Genomic DNA, 22,083 nt, shown 5'->3' on the forward strand with positions numbered 1-22,083 from the left:
GGGGGGAAACTGAGGATAGCGTTAGATAAATTAACAGAGAGGTACAACCAAAGTGGTTTGCAGTTACCAAACTTTAAAAATTATTATAGAGCCGTACAATTAAGGTATTTATCAGCTTTTTACCAGACAAGGGAAAAACCAGACTGGACTAAGATAGAACTAGATAAAATAGGGGAAAAGGTACCGGAACATATACTTTATAAGTGGGACGAAAAGCTGGTGCAATATAAAAGCTCACATACTGCATCATTTACTTAATATATGGAAGAAGATCCACTTAGAAAGGAAAAAAAACAAATTATCAAATACCAAAATTATTATTGATGCAAAATCAACTAATTCCTTTCACAATAGATAACCTTTCCTTCAGAGAATGGGAGAGAAAAGGAATTAAAAGAATAGAAAGTTATTTTTTGGGAAATAATTTATTAACATTTGAACAGTTTGAACTACAATGTTTGCATACCATCAACTGAAAGCTTATTTAAAGGATAAATTGGGAAACAGACTGAGATTACCAGAAGGAAGCAACTTTGAATGTGATTACAGACACAATGATAATTAAAAGATTTATAATGAACATGTACATTAATTAAGCTGCAAGAGAAGGAAAATGATGAAATAATCTATAAACCCAAACAAAAGTGGGAAAAATTTTAAACATAAAGATAAAAAATGAAACATGGGAAAAGTTATGTTCTGGAACTATGAAGAATATAATAAACACAAGGTTATGCACGATACAGTATAATTGGTTACACAGGGTATATATCACGCCTCAAAAGTTAAAAGAATGGGATCCAATATTACCATAGAAGTTTTCGCTGTAAGAAGGAAATGGGAACAACAGTACATGCAATTTGGGCATGTGAGAAAATGAAAAAGTTTTGGGAAGATCTAAATCAGATATTAAACAAAATCACAAAAAATAACATACCAAAAAATCCAGAGATCTTTCTTCTAAGGAATATTAGAAGTAAAGAATTAGGCCTCAAACTGGATGAAGCGTAAAAAAGATTTATTATGATAGCCTTAGCAATAGCAAAAAAATGTATAACGTCAACTTGGAAATCAGAAGAGAGCCTGAGAGTACAGCAATGGTACATGGAAATGAATAAATGTATTCCATTGGAAAAAAATAACATATAATTTAAAAAATAAATTCACATTATTTGAACAAATTTGGGAACCATACATGGAACACAACAGAGGGAGCCTACCGTGGACCTCCACCCCCTAAAATGACAGAATGAGAAGACGAAATGAACCGACCCAGTATGATGACACCATTTTCTTGCTTATTTTCATTGTGTGAGGACATTGTTTAATGGTTTTATTGTTGGGAATGAGGGAGGGGGGAAAAAAGGGGAGAAAATGCCACTGTGTATATTTAAGAGGGAAATGTTTATATGAATTTTGATTGATATGGTTCAGTGTGAAAATTTTTTTTTTAAAAAGGTAGCCAGCATCAAAACGAACCCTCCCCCCACCCCCCCACCCTCATCGCAAACACAAAAGGCACCCTCAATTGTTAAAGATTCATTGTTGATCAACCTTTTTAATATTTCATCTTAACTGTGTGGACCGTCCTCCACGATACTTCACAGGCATTGAACCGCTGGTCATCACTTTAATTCTTCCTTCCAACACCCAAGCTGAATTCTGCCTGGATGTTAACAACTCATCTCCACGAAGATCGAGAAACGGTGCCTCATCAATAGACACATTACAGCCCTCAGCACTCCCCACTTCGGGGTCAGCTTTCAGGTATTCCCCATCCCTTCCATCTCTCATTCCCAACATTCAACTTTTACTTGCATCAGCTCGTTTCCAATTTCCCTCCTCCCTCCAAAGTACACCTGCCCCAGTCTCCCCCTTCCGCCCCCCCCACCTTCCAGTCAGCGCCACCACTCTTGCTATTCCCACGGAAGCAGGGGGCTTTCGGACCCGGGGGTGCCGGGCGCTGTGGACCCGCTGCCCGCGGCTGCTGCTGAATACGCGGAGTGAGCGAATGTTAAACGTTTATCTTTTCACAAATGTAATTCTGGGGTTAAAATTATGGAATCGACAGCTCTCATCTCAGCTCTTGCTTATTCCATTCTTTCCACATTGAATTTCCACTGGTTTTATTTACAGGCTGATTCGGAGGGGTTTGCAATGAGGAATTTGGGGATTCAATGGGACCCATTCAGCGCCAACCTGTTGTCACCAGGGTTTCTCCCCCTTTCGTCCCTGACCCTGTTACTGACGTTGGTGCCAGGACCCGAGCTCTTTATGGATCTGGTGCAGGACCAGAGCAGATTCTCAGCCAGTTCCCATTCCAACTCCGGAAGAACGGATAAAGTTTCCCTGTGAATTCGCACCCAGTAAAGGTGTGGAGATGGGACCTGGTGTCGACACTGTAAAATGAAACGGTCCCGGACTCATAACTGAGATAAACCCCCACTGTCGCGGGGACAGGACCGGTAGGGAGACAGGATCGAGGGGAGGTGTTCACATAAAACCTGTCACCCCCCCGCCAGATTCTCCAGACTCCAGCCTTTGGGGTCAGGGGGACACGTCCCTTCCTTCCCACCGACTCTGCGGCGACTCCCAGACTCCAGCCCCGATTTCCTGACACCTCCACCTCCCAGTAATGTCTCCCCGAGGAGAATCCCTCCGATCCCAGTGCACAAGTCAGGTCTGTGAACCTCTTCCCGGTGTCAGGGAGATCCCTCTGAGTCCTGGACAGTCTCACGCTCTTCCGATCCTCAGACACCTCGAGACCCGGACCCGCTGTGTCCACATCCAGGGTGACAGAGACTGGGGATAGTGGGGGGGGGGGGGAGGGCAGAGGGCACGAGAGAAGAAACAGAGAATTAGTATCCAGGGCGAATGGAGATCGGGGTGCGGGCACTGCAGGTGATGAAATGTTCTGCTATAACAGACCTGGAGATAACAGAGTATATTATGAGCTCCCGTTTTAGTAAAATAAATTATCACTGTAAGGGATAGTATAGACAGGAGGAACTGAATGGTCATGGTTAACATTTAACATTTCACACAAGCACAACACAAGTCATAGCCCAGCGACTCTCCGATACATTGGAAGAACTGAGGGAAGGTCTGTCACAGTCTGTTTCAGATTCTATACATTTGCAAAGACACTGTGATTTTGCAAGGGAGAACCATTCTGACTGATAAGGAGAAAGCGGCTTTTGAAGCAGCTCTTGTGACCAGCCGTTTTGTGGAATTCAGAGCAAAGCCGGCTCTGTGAATGACTGGACCTTTTTGGTGGGTTGACCAGTGTCAGGAGGGCCTTTTTAGGAAGCAAAATGCTTCATTTTGTTTGTGACTAACAGTGAAGTTACTTGGAGAGACCGGTGCCAGGGTCTTGGAAGCTCCATGGAGGCCGCCCAGTTCGAGTCTCACCTACAGAAGGACCAGGACTGTAGTGACCACAGCTCGTGTGGATGGATACTTCTTCAAAGGCAGCGCAAGGAGAATTCGTGAGTCTTGTAGCAGCTACAAATCCAGTTTTCCCATTAATTCTGGACATAAAATTTGAAAGGCCTACAATTCAGCACTGAATTTTAAAGTCTTAACTTTGAAGTAACTTTCTCGATTTTGGCTTGGACTGTAATGGTTTGGGTATAACACACACACACACGCACACACGCACACACGCACACACGCACACACGCACACACGCACACACGCACACACGCACACACCTGCTCATAGTTAGTTGGGGATAGATTTAGTGTTTTTGTTTTAACTATTTATGTCGTTCAAAAAACAATTAATACATGACATATACAACAAGTAACTCTAAACATGAACGTTATTTTTTATATAGAGAAAAAAAAAGAACCCTTCCCCTTCAGCTAACTCTCCTAAGGAGAGCCGTAAAGAAAGAAAAAAAATAGAAAAAATATTAAAATAATTAAGCATACATATTAAAATCTAATCAATTTAAATTGAAATGTAAATATTCTGAATATAACAGCCACTTATTAATAAAAAAGCTATAATTATCACACGAAACATATGTAATTTTTTCCATTATTAAACAATATTTCATCTCATTATGCCATCTATTAATATCAACCATATTTGTATCTTTCCATGTACTAGCAATACATTTTTTCGCTACAGATAATGCTAAATATACAAAAGCAAGTTGAAATTTATATAATCCCAAACCATTCAAAGGTTGTAAACTACCCTATAAAAATACTGTCGGATCTAAAGGTATTTCAATCTTATACAGGTATTCTAAAAACAATTGAATTTTCTTCCAAAAAGATTGTATATATGTACATGACCAGACAGCATGAAAAAAAGTTCCAACAGAATTACCGCATCTAAAACACAAATCTGATTCATAAAAACCATACTTTTTTAGTTTTTCAGGTGTTAAAGTATAATTGATGTAAAAAATTATAATTAATCATTGCATAGCGTGCATTTATCAGTCTAGTTACACTGTCATAACAAATATCTAACCAATCATCCTCGGAAAAAATAAAACCAATAGCCACTTCCGATTTACTTTTAGATTTATCCCAACCCTTTTTATCCATACCATCCTGTAATATTTGATACATAGATGAAATATAACCCTTCTCTGGTACCTTCATAAGAAAAGTCTCAAATTTAGTAATTTCAGGTAAAATCATATCTCTACCAAACACATGTTTTACCAAAGATCGAATTTGATAATAAAGAAACAGAGAGTTCTTATCAATACCATAACTATCCCTCATCTGATTAAAAGATAAAAATTTACCTTCTTTAAAACAATCTCCCAAATTTTCCACACCTTTATAAATCTCCAATGTAATAAACTTCGATTGTGTATTGAAAAAGAAATAAGTTGATTATTATACCACAGAGTGAAAGCCGATAATTCACCCCTAGAGCCTATCATTTTCTTTGTCCATAACTTCATTAAATGTTTTAATATAGGCACATTATGTTGCTGTAACAAATTTATATTCCATCTAAACAAAAATTGATGTATTTCAAATTCAGAAATATTTGCCATCTCAATTTTGGCCCAACTAGGGGGCTGTTCCAAATCCATCAATGAACTAATAAATTTAAGTTGGGCTGCTTCATAATAATTTTGAAAATGTGGTAAACGTAATCCCCCTAACTCATATTTCCAAGTTAATTTATTCAAGGCTACTCTTGAAAATTTACCTCTCCGTAAATACTCCCTAACCATTTTATTCAAATCTCGAAAAAAAATATTATCAAGTAAATACAGAATAGATTGAAACAAATATTGCATACGCGGAAAAATATTCATCTTAATTGTATTTATCCTACCCAACAAATTAATAGGTAAATCTTTCCACTTAATCAAATCAGCTTTAATTTTTTAAATTAACAGAACATAATTTAATTTATATAAAGATTGATAATTAACATTCAAAATTATACCTAAATACTTAATTCGATCAGTCCATTTCAAATTAATAATATTCTTATAAACTGAATAATCTCCTTCACTTACCGGTAATATTTCACTTTTTTCCCAATTAACTTTATATCCAGAAAGACATCCATATTGTATCAGACACTCCTTCAAGTGCAAAAGTGATTGAGCTGGATTTGTTAAATACACCAATACATCATCGGAAAATAAATTAATTTTATATTCCTCATCTAAAACTTTCATACCTTGTATCTGTGTATTTTGTCTTAGCAGCTGTGCTAAAGGTTCGATCACTAACGCAAACAAAGCTGGTGATAAAGGATAACTTTGACGAGTTGATTGAGTCAATGTAAACGGTTCCGAAATCAAACCATTCGTCAATATTCTAGCTACCGGTTTACTATATAAAGCCTTAATCCAACCAATAAAGATAGGACCAAACTTAAATTTCTCCAGAATTTTATACAAAAAATTCCACTGAACTCTATCAAATGCTTTTTCTGCATCTAAGGATATCACCATTGGGTGATCTAAAGATAGTCGAAATCTATTAATCAAACTAATCACACACAGAATATTATCTGAGGCATATCTATTCTTTATAAAACTTGTCTGATCCATATGAATCAACTTAGGTAAAAGTTTAGCCAATCTATTCACTAAAATTTTAGCTATTATTTTATAATCTACATTTAACAATGAAATTGGCCTATATGAAGATATTTTCAAAGGATCTCTATCTTTTTTTTGGAATTACTGTAATTAAAGCACTAGAACAAGACTCAGGTAATTCATAGCATTCTCCAACTTGACGTAATACATCTCCAAACACTATAGAGAGATCATCATAAAAAATTTTATAAAATTCAACCGAAAATCCATCATCACCAGGCAATTTACCGTTCGGCATTTCCATCATAGCCATTTTAATTTCCGAATCAGTAAATGGTGCTTCCAACTCCTGTATATCTACATCCTCTAATGTCGGTAAATTCAACTGTGATAAAAAGATCAATCAATCCATTTTCTTGTTTTCCTTCAGATGTATATAACTTCTTATAAAATGAACAAAATTCATCATTAATCTCATGAAGTTTATAAGTGATAAAAGAATTCCGTCTAACAGCATTAATAGACCTCGAAACCTGTTCTTTCTTTAATTGCCATGCCAATACCTTATGTGCTTTCCCTCCCCATTCATAATACCGTTACCAGTTTCAACCTAGATAATTCTATTTTCTGATCTTCCGTAGCATCTTTCTGAAATTCATTTTCTAACTCATCGATCTGTTTCTTTAATTCAAGACTGATTTAATCGATTCTTTTTTTATTTTAGAAGCATAACTAATTATTTGTCCTCTCAAATAAGCTTTCATAGCATCCCATAATACAAACTTACTTTGAACAGAATTAGAATTTTCTTAAAAAAAAAATTTGTTTTTTCAAAAAAATCAATAAATTCCGTATTTTTAAATAACATTGTATTAAACCTCCAACGATAAGCCACTTGAATTTTCTCAGAGGTTGCATATGTAAAGTATAACAAAGAATGATCTGAAATCACCCTACTTTTGTATTCCGCTTGTTGTATTTTCCCTTGTAAATGTGCCGATACTAAAAAGAAGTCAATCCTTGAAAACGATTCATGTCTAGATGAGTAAAAGGAGAAATCTTTTTCTGTCGGATTAAGACGTCTCCAAATATCTACTAAATTAAGGTCTTTCATCAACGCTTGAACCTGAACTGCCATTTTAGATTTCTTAACTTTCTTGGGAAGTTTATCTAATAAAGGTTCCAAAACACAATTAAAATCACCACCAACTAAAACATTATCATTAGCCTGACCCAGATATAAAAATGCATCTGAAATAAATATTTCATCACCTACATTTGGGGCATAAATCCACATGTCCAAAATTCACTAAAAATCTTACAATTCAATTTAAGAATACATCCTGCCTTTTCCTCCATTGATTGTAATTCAAAAGGTAAATTTTTATGTATCAAAATTGCTACGCCTTTAGCCCTTGACTTAAATGAAGAAGAATATACATGTCCAACCCAGTCCCTCTTCAGCTTCATACTTTCTTTGACATTCAAATGTGTTTCTTGTAAAAAAGCAACATCAATTTTCATTTTCTTAATATACGCCAAAATTCACTTGCGCTTAATCGGACTGTTTAAACCTCGAACATTAAAAGTAGCAAACCTCAACTTTGACATATCTACTAATATTACTAAGAACTAATAATATCTTTATATAAAAGCTCAAATCAAGGTAAATAGGCCCTCCAATAGGAGAAAAAAAATCACAAATTAAAGGCTAGATAAAGAAGAGGATCTTGTCCTTCCATACCTTCTGGCAAACCAACAATTTTCACATTATTCCTTCTGATTTGATTCTCCGAGTAGTCTATTTTCCTCTCTAACTCCTTTTCACGTTCTCACAATTTTATAACGGATTTTTCAACCTTCCACACTTTTTCTGTATTAGAAGCCACTTGCTGTTTACATTCCAAAAAAGCAGACTGAAATTTTAAAAAATCTTCACAAGATACTTCCACAAGTGCTTTAACTGTATTCAGTTCTGAACTTATCATTTGAGCCATCTCATTCATTATAGGCTGGATGACAGCATTTAACTGTTTACATTGTAGCTCAGAAAAGCTCAGCCCTGCTTTCTCTAACGTAGTGCCAGAATCAGGTAACTGCAGCTCCTGCTGCAACTCAACAAAAGGCATTTTTTACGGTTTTACTGAGGGTCTGGACTCCCAGCGACAGCACCCCGACTTCCTCAGGGGGTTGATGCTGGTCTCCTCTCGCAGCTCGCTGTTTTTTCAAAAAATCACGGAGGAAATCGAGATCTTCAGGTTGGAGTGCTTCCTGAAGCGTTTCAGGCAATGGAGTCATCTTCCTGCGTGCTCCCTCCGTTAAAATCGGCAGGCTCCCAGAATCGGGATCCACTTCTTGGGAACACGCACCTTCCTCCAGAGAACATGTAATTCCAGCGCTGTCCTTCATTTGGTAAGTAGTAGACGTTATTTTTTCAGCTCCCACAGGCAATCTTTGTGGTTTAGGCACAAAGGAAGTTAAACCTGAAGCTGTAGTAAGTTGTTTAGGCCCCAAATCTTCAACACTTCAAAAATGTAACTTCTTCTGCATTTGAGGTTTAATCTTTTTACCATTAATGGCCATAAGAGTTCCTTAATACTTTAAACTAAAATTTAAAAAGTTTAAACTTGAAAACAAGAGGTTAAAAATGGGTACTTAAAAGTCCGGCCAGAGAGGTCGAGATAACACGTCTCGACTCTACGCCATCTTGCCACGCCCCCCCATAGATTTAGTGTTGAGGTTAGTTTAAGAGTCAAGGCTACATCTTAAGAGTAATAAATAAAATTAAATCTGTCTGCTTGTCCATTGCTGCTCGTAATGCTCGGTTCGTAACAGCAGATACAGCGCTGCGCCACAGGGTCCATCCGCGGAATACTTTTACAAAGATTCCATACAGGCGTTAAACGGCCCTTTAAAGGAGCCGAACGTGTTTGTGAGTTAAAACCTGCAACCGCGGGGTTTGTGACCAACATCGCGGCACCTGTGTTCTACGGCCGCGAGGGTCCAGGGGGAGCAGTGGACCAGTGCAGGGCACCAGTAATGGGGAACCCTCCACTCCAGAGAGAGAAGCAGAGGAGACAACCCTACAGGATGGTGACAATGGCGGTAGATCAGTGAGGAGCCACACAGGCTGCGGGACACCTGTGGGTGGATCCATTCGAGCTGCAGGCGGCCTAAGACTGGTTCATGGAAACCAGGTATTGGAGCCGAGAGTCGAGAGAGCAATGAGGGTTTGAAGGGCACTGGGCGCTGAAGGCTCCCTGATAGTGTTGAAGGTCCGGATGTCGATGGATCGAACAGGATTCTGTGAGGCAGACTGTGAGGGGCACCGGGTGATTCTTTGTTTGCCTTATGGCAGACAGAAGTTAAAATCCATCATGTATGCGACATTTGTAATTTATTATCACGTGACAATAAAGGGAATCTTGAAGCATGAGAGAGATGGAAGGAGCAGAGTTTTACACGTGGATGGATAGGTACCAAGAGGTTATGGATGCAGATCGCAATGTTCAAGGATAAAGGTGACAGGGACTCGAACAGACATGGAATGGAGGGATGTAGGGCAGGTGCAGGGAGAAGTGATCAGTTTGGATTGGTAACATGGACAGCATGGAAATTGTGGGTCGAAGGACCTGTGCAGTAGTTATTTCTATTTGTGTCAATGTGGAGCCCGCTAAGGGCTCTGCTTCCGTTACCTGAGACCAGACTCTGGGCGAAGTTCAATGATGGTTGGTCTGTTCAATCTCATGGTTGCACTTTTTCACTGGTTGTTTGGTGACCACGGTGAGTTTGCATGTCCAGCAAGAGGCAGATCTGAGTCAATAAGAGTCTGAATTCACAGACTGGTTGGAAGAGGGATCGGGATCAGATTTCCGTTTTTGAAGGATCCAGGTGTAATTTCTATGATAACCCATCATCATACCCTGTGTTTTAAACGCATCTCATGGGGTGGAAGGGGGATGGATGGGTTCTGGATCCAGATGTGTATCTCCTAGTCCATTAACTAATTGTATGAACATCTGTGTTGGTTCTGTTCAGGGATCAGACAGCTCCAGCTGATGAAGTGTCAGCCAAGGGGGTTGGGTTGGTGCTGGAATAAAACTTCCATGACTTTGAATGTAAGCAGGTATCTTGCATCTATAAAGGAAATGAAAGTGCCATGAACAGTGAGAAAGCAGCTTTACCTTGCTTCATGGCATCAAGTATTTCTTCCACAACTCTGTCCAACAGGAAGGGATTGTCGAAGTTTTCGGTCCTCAGAGCATCATCTCTCACTGACAACACATTCTCATCCACAACAATCCTATAAATATTAAACAGCTGGTTACAACCTGAGCATCAGTAATTTGTGAATTAATTCCAAATCGACGCAGGATTTACATGAAGAACATTTCCTACCTGCTCTTCCGATGGGCTCCCTTCTGAAATAAATAAAACACGGATATGAATTGATTGAGACTGACCATCGATACCACAGCAGCAGGAGGTTCATCCAAATCCTTACCACCTGCTGAACACCCCAATTCCCAACGTCCACAGGCAGAAAGAGGGTGTAGGAGAAGGGACCCAGAACCATCAGAAACATGCTTTACCTTTAGAAATATCACGATGTCTTTTTCATCCATCCGTTTCTGTAACATTGAGAGTTCCTGCTGAATAGACTTTAAACGTTTTTGAATCTGTTGAAGATTTTCCTGCATTGGATTGACAACCCTCTCTTCCTCTTCCCTCAGTTCATTGAGCATGCGCTGCTCTTTATCCATGAGAGTCTGGTGCAGTTGAGCAAATTGGGATGTGATGTGGGACTGAAGGTTATCTGCCTGGTCCTGAAACGAAAGGAAAAAGATTTATGAACTGGATTAATATGCTGTATTTCCCATTGACATAGAAGGTGAATATTCTGTCCATCGAAGACTATTGCGCCTCTTAGAGCACCCCATCAATCCCGTTCCAGTACATCCAGCTAACATGACTCTCTCTCACATGCCCATTAACTTCCACCTGATTCACATATAATGATATTTGACCATTTAACAATTACAGTGCAGAACAGGCCAGCTCGGCCATTCTAGTTCACGCTAAACACATTTTTCCTCTTAGTCCCATTGACCCACACCCAGCCCATAACCTTCCATACTTCTCCTGTTCATATACCTATCCAACTTTTTCTTAAATGTTAAAATTGAGCCCGCATCCATCACTTTGGCTGGAAGGTCATTTCACCTCCTGAGTGAAGAAATTCCCCCTCATGTTTCCCCTATACTTTTCCCCCTTCAATCTCAGTCCATATTCTCTTGTTTTAATCTCTCCCACTCTCAGTGGAAAAAGCCTGTCCACATTTATTCTATCTGTCCCCCTCATAATTTTAAATATCTCAATCAATTCACCCCTCAATTTTCTATGCTCCAGGGAATAAAGTCCCAGCCTGTTTAACCTTTCCCTGTAACTCAAACCCTGAAACCCAGGCAACATTCTTGTGAATCTCCTCTGCACTCTCTCTATTTGTTGATATGCTTTAGAAGCAAAAGTGCGCACAATATTCCAAATTTAGCCTTATCAATGCCCTAAAGAAGTTCAACATGACATCCCAACTCCTGTACTCAATACCCTAATTTATGAAGGCCGACATACCAAAAGCTTTCACCATGTGACTCCACCTTCAAGGAATTATGTACCAGAATTCCCAAATCCCCTTGATCTACTGCACTCCTCAGTTGTCTACCATTTAACATATATGACCTTTGCTGATTAGTCCTACCAAAACTAACACTTCTCAGTATTAAACTCCATCTGCCACCTTTTTGCCCACTCTTCTAACTGGCCTATATCCCACTGCAAGCTTTGAAAGCCTTCCTCAATGTCCACAACGCCACCAATCTTCGTATCATCTGCATACTTACTAATCCAATTTCCTACCCTATCATCCAGATCATTAATATATATGACAAACTGCAATGGACCCAGTACCGATCCCTGAGGCACTTCACTAGTCACTGGCCTTCATTTCAACAAACAATTTTCCACCACTACTCTCTGGCATCTCCCATTGTTGAATCCATTTCACTACTTCAACATTAATACGTAATGATTGAACCTTCCTAACCAACCTCTTATGAGGAACTTTGCCAAAGCCCTTACTAAAGTCCATATAAACAACATCTACAGTCTTCCCCTCATCAACTTTCTTAATAACGTTCTTGAAAACTGATTTGTTAAACATGATCTACCATTCACAAAACCATGTTGACTACTCATAATCTAAGAACATTCTCCATTAATTTACCCACCATCAACGTCCAACTCACAGGCCTATAATTACCCGGTTTACTTTTAGAGCCTTTTTTCAAACAGTGGAACAACATGAGCCACCCTCCAATCTTCTGGCGCCTCCCTGTGGCTAATGACATTTTAAATATTCCTGTCAGAGCCCCCGCTATCTCTACACTAGCCTCCCCCAAGGTCAAAGGGAATATCTTGTCAAGACCCGGAGATTTATCCACCTTTGCTCTCTTTAAAATAGCCAGTACTCTCCTCATTAATCTGAATACTATCTATGAGCCACTACCAGATTTCCTTACTTCATCTGACTCAATATTCCTTTCCTTAGAGAACACTGAAGAAAAAAAATTAAAATTTCCCCCATCTCTTCTTACTTTTCACAACCCCTCTGATCCTCAAGGGGCCCAATTTTATCCCTCACTATTCTTTTATTGATGATGTACCTGTAGAAACCCTTTGGATTTATTTATTTTTTTTTACCTTGCCTGCTAAAGCAGCCTCACATCTCCTTTTAACCTTTCTAATATCTTTAAGCTTTTTTTGAACTCCTTATATCCCTTAAGCACCTCATTTATTCCCTGCTGTATATACCTGTTGTCCACATCCCTCTTCCCCTGAACCAAATTCCCAATATCCCTTGAAAACCAAGGCTCCCTATATTTTCTAACATTTCCTTTAATCCTCAGAGGTACAGACCGACACTGTGCTCTCCATATTTCCCCTTTGAATATCCTCCATTTATATCCCAGAAAATAAATTATCCCAATCCACACCTTCTAAATCCTTTCACATCTCCTCGAAATTAGCCTTGTTCCAATCAAGAATCTCAACCTCAGGCCAAGCCCAATCCTTCTCCATAATTCTTTGGCTTGGCTTCGCAGACGAAGATTTATGGAGGGGGTAAATGTCCACGTCAGCTGCAGGCTCGTTTGTAGCTGACAAGTCCGATGCGGGACAAGCAGACACGGTTGCAGCGGTTGCAGGGGAAAATTGGCTGGTTGGGGTTGGGTGTTTCCTCCTTTGTCTTTTGACAGTGAGGTGGGCTCTGCGGTCTTCTTCAAAGGAGGTTGCTGCCCGCCGAACTGTGAGGCGCCAAGATGCACGGTTTGAGGCGATATCAGCCCACTGGCAGTGGTCAATGTGGCAGGCACCAAGAGATTTCTTCAGGCAGTCCTTGTACCTCTTCTTTGGTGCACCTCTGTCACGGTGGCCAGTGGAGAGCTCGCCATATAACACGATCTTGGGAAGTCGATGGTCCTCCATTCTGGAGACGTGACCTACCCAGCGCAGTTGGATCTTCAGCAGCATGGATTCGATGCTGTCGGCCTCTGCCATCTCGAGTACTTCAATGTTAGGGATGAAGTCGCTCCAATGAATGTTGAGGATTGAGCGGAGACAACGCTGGTGGAAGCGTTCGAGGAGCCGTAGGTGATGCTGGTAGAGGACCCATGATTCGGAGCCGAACAGGAGTGTGGGTATGACAACGGCTCTGTATACACTTATCTTTGTGAGGTTTTTCAGTTGGTTGTTTTTCCAGACTCTTTTGTGTAGTCTTCCAAAGGCGCTATTTGGCTTGGCGAGTCTGGTGTCTATCTCGTTGTCGATCCTTGCATCTGATGAAATGGTGCAGCCGAGATAGGTAAACTGGTTGACCGTTTTGAGTTTTGTGTGCCCGATGGAGATGTGGGGGGTCTGGTAGTCATGGTGGGGAGCTGGCTGATGGAGGACCTCAGTTTTCTTCAGGCTGACTTCCAGGCCAAACATTTTGGCAGTTTCCGCAAAACATGACGTCAAGCACTGAAGAGCTGGCTCTGAATGGGCAACTAAAGCGGCATTGTCTGCAAAGAGTAGTTCACGGACAAGTTGCTCTTGTGTCTTGGTGTGAGCTTGCAGGCGCCTCAGATTGAAGAGACTGCCATCCTTGCGGTACCGGATGTAAACAGTGTCTTCATTGTTGAGGTCTTTCATGGCTTGGTTCAGCATCATGCTGAAGAAGATTGAAAAGAGGGTTGGTGCGAGAACACAGCCTTGCTTCACGCCATTGTTAATGGAGAAGGGTTCAGAGAGCTCATTGCTGTATCTGACCCGACCTTGTTGGTTTTCGTGCAGTTGGATAACCATGTTGAGGAACTATGGGGGGCATTCGATGCACTCTAGTATTTGCCAAAGCCCTTTCCTGCTCACGGTGTCGAAGGCTTTGGTGAAGTCAACAAAGGTGATGTAGAGTCCTTTGTTTTGTTCTCTGCACTTTTCTTGGAGCTGTCTGAGGGCAAAGACCATGTTCCTCTGTTTGCGCGAAAGCCGCACTGTGATTCTGGGAGAACATTCTCGGCGACACTAGGTATTATTCTATTTAGGAGAATCCTAGCGAAGATTTTGCCTGCAATGGAGAGCAGCGTGATTCCCCTGTAGTTTGAGCAGTCTGATTTCTCGCCTTTGTTTTTGTACAGGGTGATGATGATGGCATCACGAAGGTCCTGAGGCAGTTTTCCTTGGTCCCAACAAAGCTTGAAAAACTCCTGCAGTTTGACATGCAGAGTTTTACCGCCAGCCTTCCAGACCTCTGGGGGGGATTCCATCCATACCTGCTGCTTTGCCACTTTTCAGTTGTTCAATTGTCTTATATGTCTCTTCCCGGGTGAGGACCTCATCCAGCTCTAGCCTTAGGGGCTGTTGAGGGAGCTGGAGCAGGGCGGAATCTTGGACTGAGCGGTTGGCACTGAAAAGAGATTGGAAGTGTTCTGACCATCGGTTGAGGATGGCGATCTTGTTGCTGAGGAGGACTTTGCCATCTGAGCTGCGCAGCGGGCTTTGGACTTGGGGTGAGGGGCCGTACACAGCCTTTAGAGCATCGTAAAAACCCTTGAAGTCGCCAATGTCCGCGCTGAGCTGGGTTCGTTTGGCGAGGCTAGTCCACCACTCATTTTGGATCTCCCGGAGTTTGCGCTGAAGATGGCTGCATGCGCGACGGAAGACTTGTTTCTTCTCTGGCCAGGATGGCTTTTTAAGGTGAGCCTGGTGGGCAGCTCACTTCTTTGCCAGCAGCTCCTGGATTTCCTGGCTGTTTTCGTCGAACCAGTCCTTGTTTTTCCTGGAGGAGAAGCCCAGTACCTCTTCAGTGGATTGCAGTATGGTAGTCTTCAGCTGATCCCAGAGGGTTTCAGGGGACGAGTCCGTGAGGCGGATTGCATCCCTGAGCTTTGCTTTGAGGTTTGCCTGGAAGTTTCCTCTCACTTCGTCTGACTGCAGGTTTCCAACATTGAACCTCTTTATGGGGGCTTTACTGTTCCTGGGCTTTGGCTTGAAGTGAAGGTTGAGCTTGCAGCGAACCAGCCGGTGGTCAGTGTGGCATTCCGCGCTGGGCATGATCCTGGTGTGGAGCACATCTCATTTGTCTCTTTCTCGCACCAGGATGTAGTCCAGGAGGTGCCAGTGTTTGGATCGGGGATGCATCCAGGTAGTCTTCAGGCTGTCCCTCTGCTGAAAAAGGGTGTTTGTAATGACAAGCCGCTGTTCTGCGCAGAGCTCCAACAGGAGGCGCCCATTGTCGTTGCACTTGCCGACACCATGCTTGCCCAGGATTCCTGGCCAGGTTTCTGAGTCTTTGCCGACGCGAGCGTTGAAGTCGCCAAGGATGACAACCTTTTCGGCTGTAGGGGTGCGTTGAATGAGGTTGCGCAGGTCAGTGTAGAACTTGTCCTTTTCTGCTGGTTCCGCCTGGAGGGTTGGAGCATAGACACTGATGAGGGTGATGCGACGCTTGTTTTGAAGGGGGAGTCGCATGGACATGATACGGTCCGAGTGGCCTGTCGGGAGGTTTTCGAGTTTGGAAGCAATGGAGTTCTTGACCATGAAGCCTACACGAGATAGGCGTCGTTCATCCATAGGCTTGCCAGCCAGTAGAGTGTGTAGCCCGCGCTGCGTTCTTGGAGGCTGCCTACATCTGCAAGGCGCACTTCACTGAGAGCGGCTATGTCGATGTCAAGTCTGAGGAGTTCATGTGCAATGAGGGCAGACCGACGTTCAGGTCGGTGGCTGTCAGCCTTGTCTAGCATGGTTCTGATGTTCCAGCATGCTAGCTTGAGTTTGTGAGCATCTTTTGAGGGGGAGGACGTGGAGGGGGAGGACGTGGAGGGGGAGGACGTGGAGGGGGAGGACGTGGAGGGGGAGGACGTGGAGGGGGAGGACGTGGAGGGGGAGGACGTGGAGGGGAGGACGTGGAGGGGGAGGACGTGGAGGGGGAGGACGTGGAGGGGGAGGACGTGGAGGGGGAGGACGTGGAGGGGGAGGACGTGGAGGGGGAGGACGTGGAGGGGGAGGACGTGGAGGGGGAGGACGTGGAGGGGGAGGACGTGGAGGGGGAGGACGTGGAGGGGGAGGACGTGAAGGGGGAGGACGTGGAGGGGGAGGACGTGGAGGGGGAGGACGTGGAGGGGGAGGACGTGGAGGGGGAGGACGTGGAGGGGGAGGACGTGGAGGGGGAGGACGTGGAGGGGGAGGACGTGGAGGGGGAGGACGTGGAGGGGGAGGACGTGGAGGGGGAGGACGTGGAGGGGGAGGACGTGGAGGGGGAGGACGTGGAGGGGGAGGACGTGGAGGACGTGGAGGGGGAGGACGTGGAGGGGGAGGATGTGGACCTGTCCTCGGGCCTGCGCAAAGGATCTTTTAGGTGGAGTGCAGTGCGCGCAGTACTGGCCCCACCCTTTACACCCATGGTTCGTGTGCCGTGGCCAAGCAAGCTGGGACGTGGCAGCGAGGTCCTTGGGTCGTAGGTTTTATATCGGCGTGGCCTTCTCCTAGGTCGGACCATACTGCCCGGACCGGGGCCGAGGCCGCCGCTGCTTTCCCTGTGCCCAGACTGGGGCCGCCGCCTCCTACTTTCTGCCCGGACCGGGGCCTCCGCCTGCCTCACTCGACCGAGGCCGCCGCCTCCCCTTAGCTCTTGCCCGGATCGGGGCCGCTGTTGCCTACCCTCTGCCCGGACCAGGGCCGAGGCCGCTGCTGCTTTCCCTGTGCCCGGACCGGGGCTGCCGCCTCCTACTTTCTGCCCGGACCGGGGCCTCCGCCTACCTCACTCGACCGAGGCCGGGGCCGCCGCCTCTCCTTAGCTCTTGCCCAGATCGGGACCGCCGCCGCCTACCCTCTGCCCGGACCGGGGCCGCCGCTGCTTTCCCTGTGCCCGGACTGGGGCCGCCGCTTCCTACTTTCTGCTACAACTAATAGTATTACGATCACTGGGCCCAAAGTGTTCCCCAACACAAACCTCTGTCACCTGACCAATCTCGTTCCCTAACAGGAGATCCAATATGGCCCCCACTCAAGTGGGTTCTTCTATATATTGATTTAAGGAACCTTCCTGAACGCTTTTGACAAACTCCCACCCATCCAGCCCTTTTTCAGTATGGGTGTCACACACATTAGAGTTTTCATGCCTTTCCCATTCTTTAATTCCACCTAAATAGCCTCACTGGATGAGCCCTCCATTCTATTCGCCCATGTACTGTTTCAAAGTTTTCTCTAACAAGCAATGCGACTCCTCCACCTTTTAACCCCCCCTGTTCTATCATGTATAAAGCAATAGAACCCTAGAACATTTAGCTGCCAATCATGCCCTTCCTGCAACCAGGTTTCACTGATGGCTACTGTGAAAGAATATAGATATGTTTCTGGGGTGATAAATTGGGGTTTTGGGGTCCTCTGGGCTCATAACATTTTAATATCAAATTTCCAGTCATGCTCTAAGCCAGTGGTTCTTAACCTTTTTCTTTCCAATCACATTAAGTATTCCCTATGTCACAGGTGCTCTGTGATTAGTAAGGGATTGCATGAATGGGAAAAAAGGTTTGAAAACCACTGTTTCAATCATACCTAATTGACTTGTTATGTGCAGGGTTTCAGAGCTCCAAAAGAAATGACCATTTTTCTCAAGCAAAATATTTCAGTAACGATTGGGTCTGGAGCAGGGATTCTCAACCTTTCCTTCCCACTCACATCCCACCTTAAGCAATCCCTTACTAATCATAGAGGGATTGCTTAAAGTGGGATGTGAGTGGAAAGAAAAAGGCTGAGAATCACTGCTCTAAGCTCAACCACCTTACTTACCGTGCTCCTTGCATTGAAATATATACACTTGAGAGAATGTCCCCCACATTCACTCCTTAGATGACCATCTACTTTTACTACCCCCTCTCCTTCATTAGTTTTAACAATCTGGTCCCTCTCTCCTTTCAAATGTAGTTGACCTTCTACCCTAATCTCCACACTCTCATTCTGATTTCCACCCCTTGCCAAACTAGTTTAAACCCTCCCCAACAGCTCTAGTAAACCTTCCCACCATGATATTGCTCCCTCTCCAGTTCAGGTGCAGCCCGTCCTTTTTGCACAGGTCAGACACTCCCTAGAAGAGAACCCCTGCCTCTTTAGCTATGCATTCATCTGCCACAACTTCCTGTTCCTACCCTCTCCAGCGTGCGGAACCGGCAGCAACCCCGAGATGACCGCCTTCGAGGTCCTGCTTTTTAACTTCTTTCCTAACTCCCTATATTCTTCTGTCAGGACCGTGTCCCCACTTTAATCTATGCTATTGGCTGCTCGCCCTCTCTCTCCAGAATCTCACACACACACTATCAGAAAGAGGGTTACAGTAGCCAATTATCCATCCAACCATTGGTGGGACGTGACGAACATCGTGGTCACTGAGACCGCCTACAAAGTCGCACAGGCAGCTCCAGAGGTTACGGTCGAGCCCACGTCACTGGATCTGCAAACCCATCACCGCGACCGACGCCAACACTGTGATATCAAGCAGAGAGCGGAAAAAACATTTCCCACGACGGCCTGACAAATTTTGCAGAGGAAGCCATTACCTGCACCCCAGAAATCTTCTCCTTCTGTCGCTGCTCTATTTCCAGCATCGCCGATTTCCTTTCTGTGAGACATTGCATGGAAGATTCAATCTGATCCTGGAAATCAGAGCAAAAAAAAAAGCTGGACTGTATTTTTAAAAAAAAATTACATTTAGACATACAACAGTCCCTTCAGCCCATGAGCCCGTGCCGCCCAATTAACCTAAAACCCCCGGTACTTTTTCAAGGGTCGGAGGAAACCGCAGCCCCCGACAGAAACCCACGCAGACATGGGGAGAATGTACAAATGCCTTACTGACAGCGCCGGATTTGAACTGGTGCTGGAACAGCCATGTTGGTTATTAATATTATCCATAAAATAACAATGTAGTTATGTCTCTGGAGTTACTCGGGACACCTCTTAAATAACTTAGAGATGCAAGATTCAAATAACAGAAGAGACTTTACTTACTGATGACTTCCACCATCTCAGGAAACTGTTCACACACTCATTTACATATAAATATGCCCCAGTGGTGCACTGGAGTTACAAGGTCTATGTATCGTTACGTGGTTACAAAATAGTTCACAGTAGCCTCCTATATAACAGATGTAGTTTGCTGGGTTTTTTTTTTACCTGATAGATGTGGGCGGCTTCTTGAACCGGCAGGAAGCGGTGCTCTCTGTGTTTCAGCGAGTCTCTGCAAATCACACAGATCAGCTTCTTGTCGGTTGCACAGAACAGCTTCAGCTCTTCCTGATGTTCCTCGCAGAGAGATTTCCTCTCCTTCTCCGCCGGATTCAGGTCCACTTTCCGAGCTCTCTCGGCCAGACTGGCCATGGCCCGGTTCACCCTGAGGGTTCCGTCCACAAACTCCTCTCTACACTCCGGGCAGGAGTTCCTTCCCGCCTTTGCCCAACTCTGGGTGATACAGGAGCGGCAGAAGTTGTGGCCACACTCCAGCGTAACCGGATCGGTGAAGAAATCTAGGCAGACGGGACAAATCACCTCCTCGGTCCAGGACTTGAATTGCTCTTTCGAAGCCATGTCCAGTCGCTCCACTTCCTCGTTCCAAATCCATTCACTCACGGCGAGGGACGCCCCGCCTGCAGTACCGCAAGTCACCAGTAGGCGCGCCGCGGTCCTTTGTAACTTTGTTACAAGTGCGGGCATCTCCCGCCACCTCAAGCCACAGGGCGGGAGATGGTCGTGATACAATGGGGGAAACTGACAAGAAGGGCTCAGGCAGGACAACAATGAATAAGACCCGACGCAGACCATTTTTTTGTTGTTGGATGGAACTGATGAGGCTTTGCCTCTCCGCTCGGATCCCGGGATCCCCCCCCCACCCCTGAATTTTACCGCCACCAATGCAACAGTTCTTTTCCGAGTCCTCAAATGACGCCGCCTGAGATTCTTCTTCTGTGGACTCGGTCTAATTTCTAATGACCAGTAACTGGAGACCACACTCAAAGAAAATGTGTCACCAAATTGTGTAAATGCAGAAGAAAATATATATTCAGTCATAACTAATGGGAAAAGTTCAGTCCTTAAATGAGTCCCTGAATGAGTCTGTTGGTCTGGAGTCTGACAGTGGAAGGGTACTGTAAGGGATCAAACAAGAATGAATTATGATGGGTTAAACAAGGGTTAAGCAAGTATAATAAAATAGGGGTCTTCAAAAACAGGATAGCAAGTAAATAGATTTAGCAAGTCCTGGGGGTTGATTAATGAGTAAGAACGAAGACATGACACTTCCTGATAAACAAGTTTGCAGAAAGGTACAGGCACATAAACTGATAAGAAGTTAGAATACAAGTAGGCAGAATTACCTAATGCTAAACCAATCCAGGAGGCAGAAGAATGTTAAGGGGGAAGGTACCTCTGAACTGAAATGGAATGTATAAAAAGTTGGGTAACCCCCAGTATCTGTATGCATTCCCAGGGTAAGGGGAAGCACCCAACTTTGCATTGTTGTAAAACTATAATAAATGTTCTTTGTTCTCAATTTTTGTCTCGAGTGAAATCTGTGAAGGTACCTCTGCTTCTCACAACTTGGGGACTCGTCCGGGATCGCACTCCCTCCACTGACAGAGCGTCTGACGACGGGAGTAGGTGCACCCCGGCTGATTCAGCTGGACTCCCGGACGATGGGTAGCTGGTCAGTGGACGAAGCGAGTGATATCCGAGAAGAGGCATTGAGAACAAATGACGGGAGGACGTTAAGGAAGCGCGCTAGGAATAGCTACTAGATTCCGGTAAGAGGAATTTTATTTTCCTGCCAAAGGAAAGGGAGCCTGGAGAATATGGGAGGAGGAAGTAGCAAGGGAAAAAGTCCTAAAGAAGGATGGGAGGATAAAATACCAAAACATAGTCCGTTAGGACTAATGTTCGTTAGGACTAATGTTATCCAACTGGGGTGCGGGGAAAACCCGTGAGAAGGATAAGCAGACCATGGTCAGGTATTGTTGTCAGGAATGGGTTAAGAATCCGATAAAAGGGAGTTCAGTATATTGGCCAAAGTTCGGATCTGACGAGGACTGGATGTGTCAGGCATTGAACATCTGGCTCTACCAAAATCAAGGAGACAATACCGAGAGTAGGGAATATGCAGCCTGTTGGCTTAGTGGATCGTCTAATCAGATTATTTTGGACGAGGAGAAACTTAGAAACAAAGGAAAGGGATTTGTTACATTCTCTTCCTCCACCTTATGTTTCCCCTGTGCCAGCTCCCATTCCCCCCTCCCCCCTATGCTTTACCCTTCTTTACCTTCCCCTCCTCCTCCACAGTTAAAGAAAGTAGGAGTGGTATGAGGACTCGCTCACAGAGTGCAAGATTACCGTCTCAATTGACACGAGAGGGAGGAGACTTTGATTGTGAGGGTCATTCAGAAGAACAGTGTGAGGCCCTTCAGGAGGAA

The 22,083-nt window shown here is 44.0% G+C and overlaps 1 protein-coding gene across 1 annotated transcript; it reads right to left on the bottom strand.

The window, feature by feature from the left end:
- Window positions 1-412: 412 nt before the first annotated feature.
- Window positions 413-20,265, bottom strand: LOC138754723 (zinc-binding protein A33-like). Its single transcript, XM_069919474.1, has 6 exons — window positions 19,799-20,265; window positions 19,183-19,278; window positions 10,630-10,863; window positions 10,436-10,458; window positions 10,222-10,340; window positions 413-2,802 (listed from the first exon to the last, which is right to left on the bottom strand). Exons 1-6 carry the CDS (start codon window positions 20,207-20,209, stop codon window positions 2,273-2,275), a joined length of 1,413 nt encoding a protein of 470 aa, XP_069775575.1. The 5' UTR covers window positions 20,210-20,265; the 3' UTR covers window positions 413-2,272.
- Between the last annotated feature and the right edge of the window lie 1,818 nt (window positions 20,266-22,083).

The sequence above is a fragment of the Narcine bancroftii genome, chromosome 2, assembly GCF_036971445.1.
Source record: "Narcine bancroftii isolate sNarBan1 chromosome 2, sNarBan1.hap1, whole genome shotgun sequence".
Lineage (NCBI taxonomy): Eukaryota > Metazoa > Chordata > Chondrichthyes > Torpediniformes > Narcinidae > Narcine > Narcine bancroftii.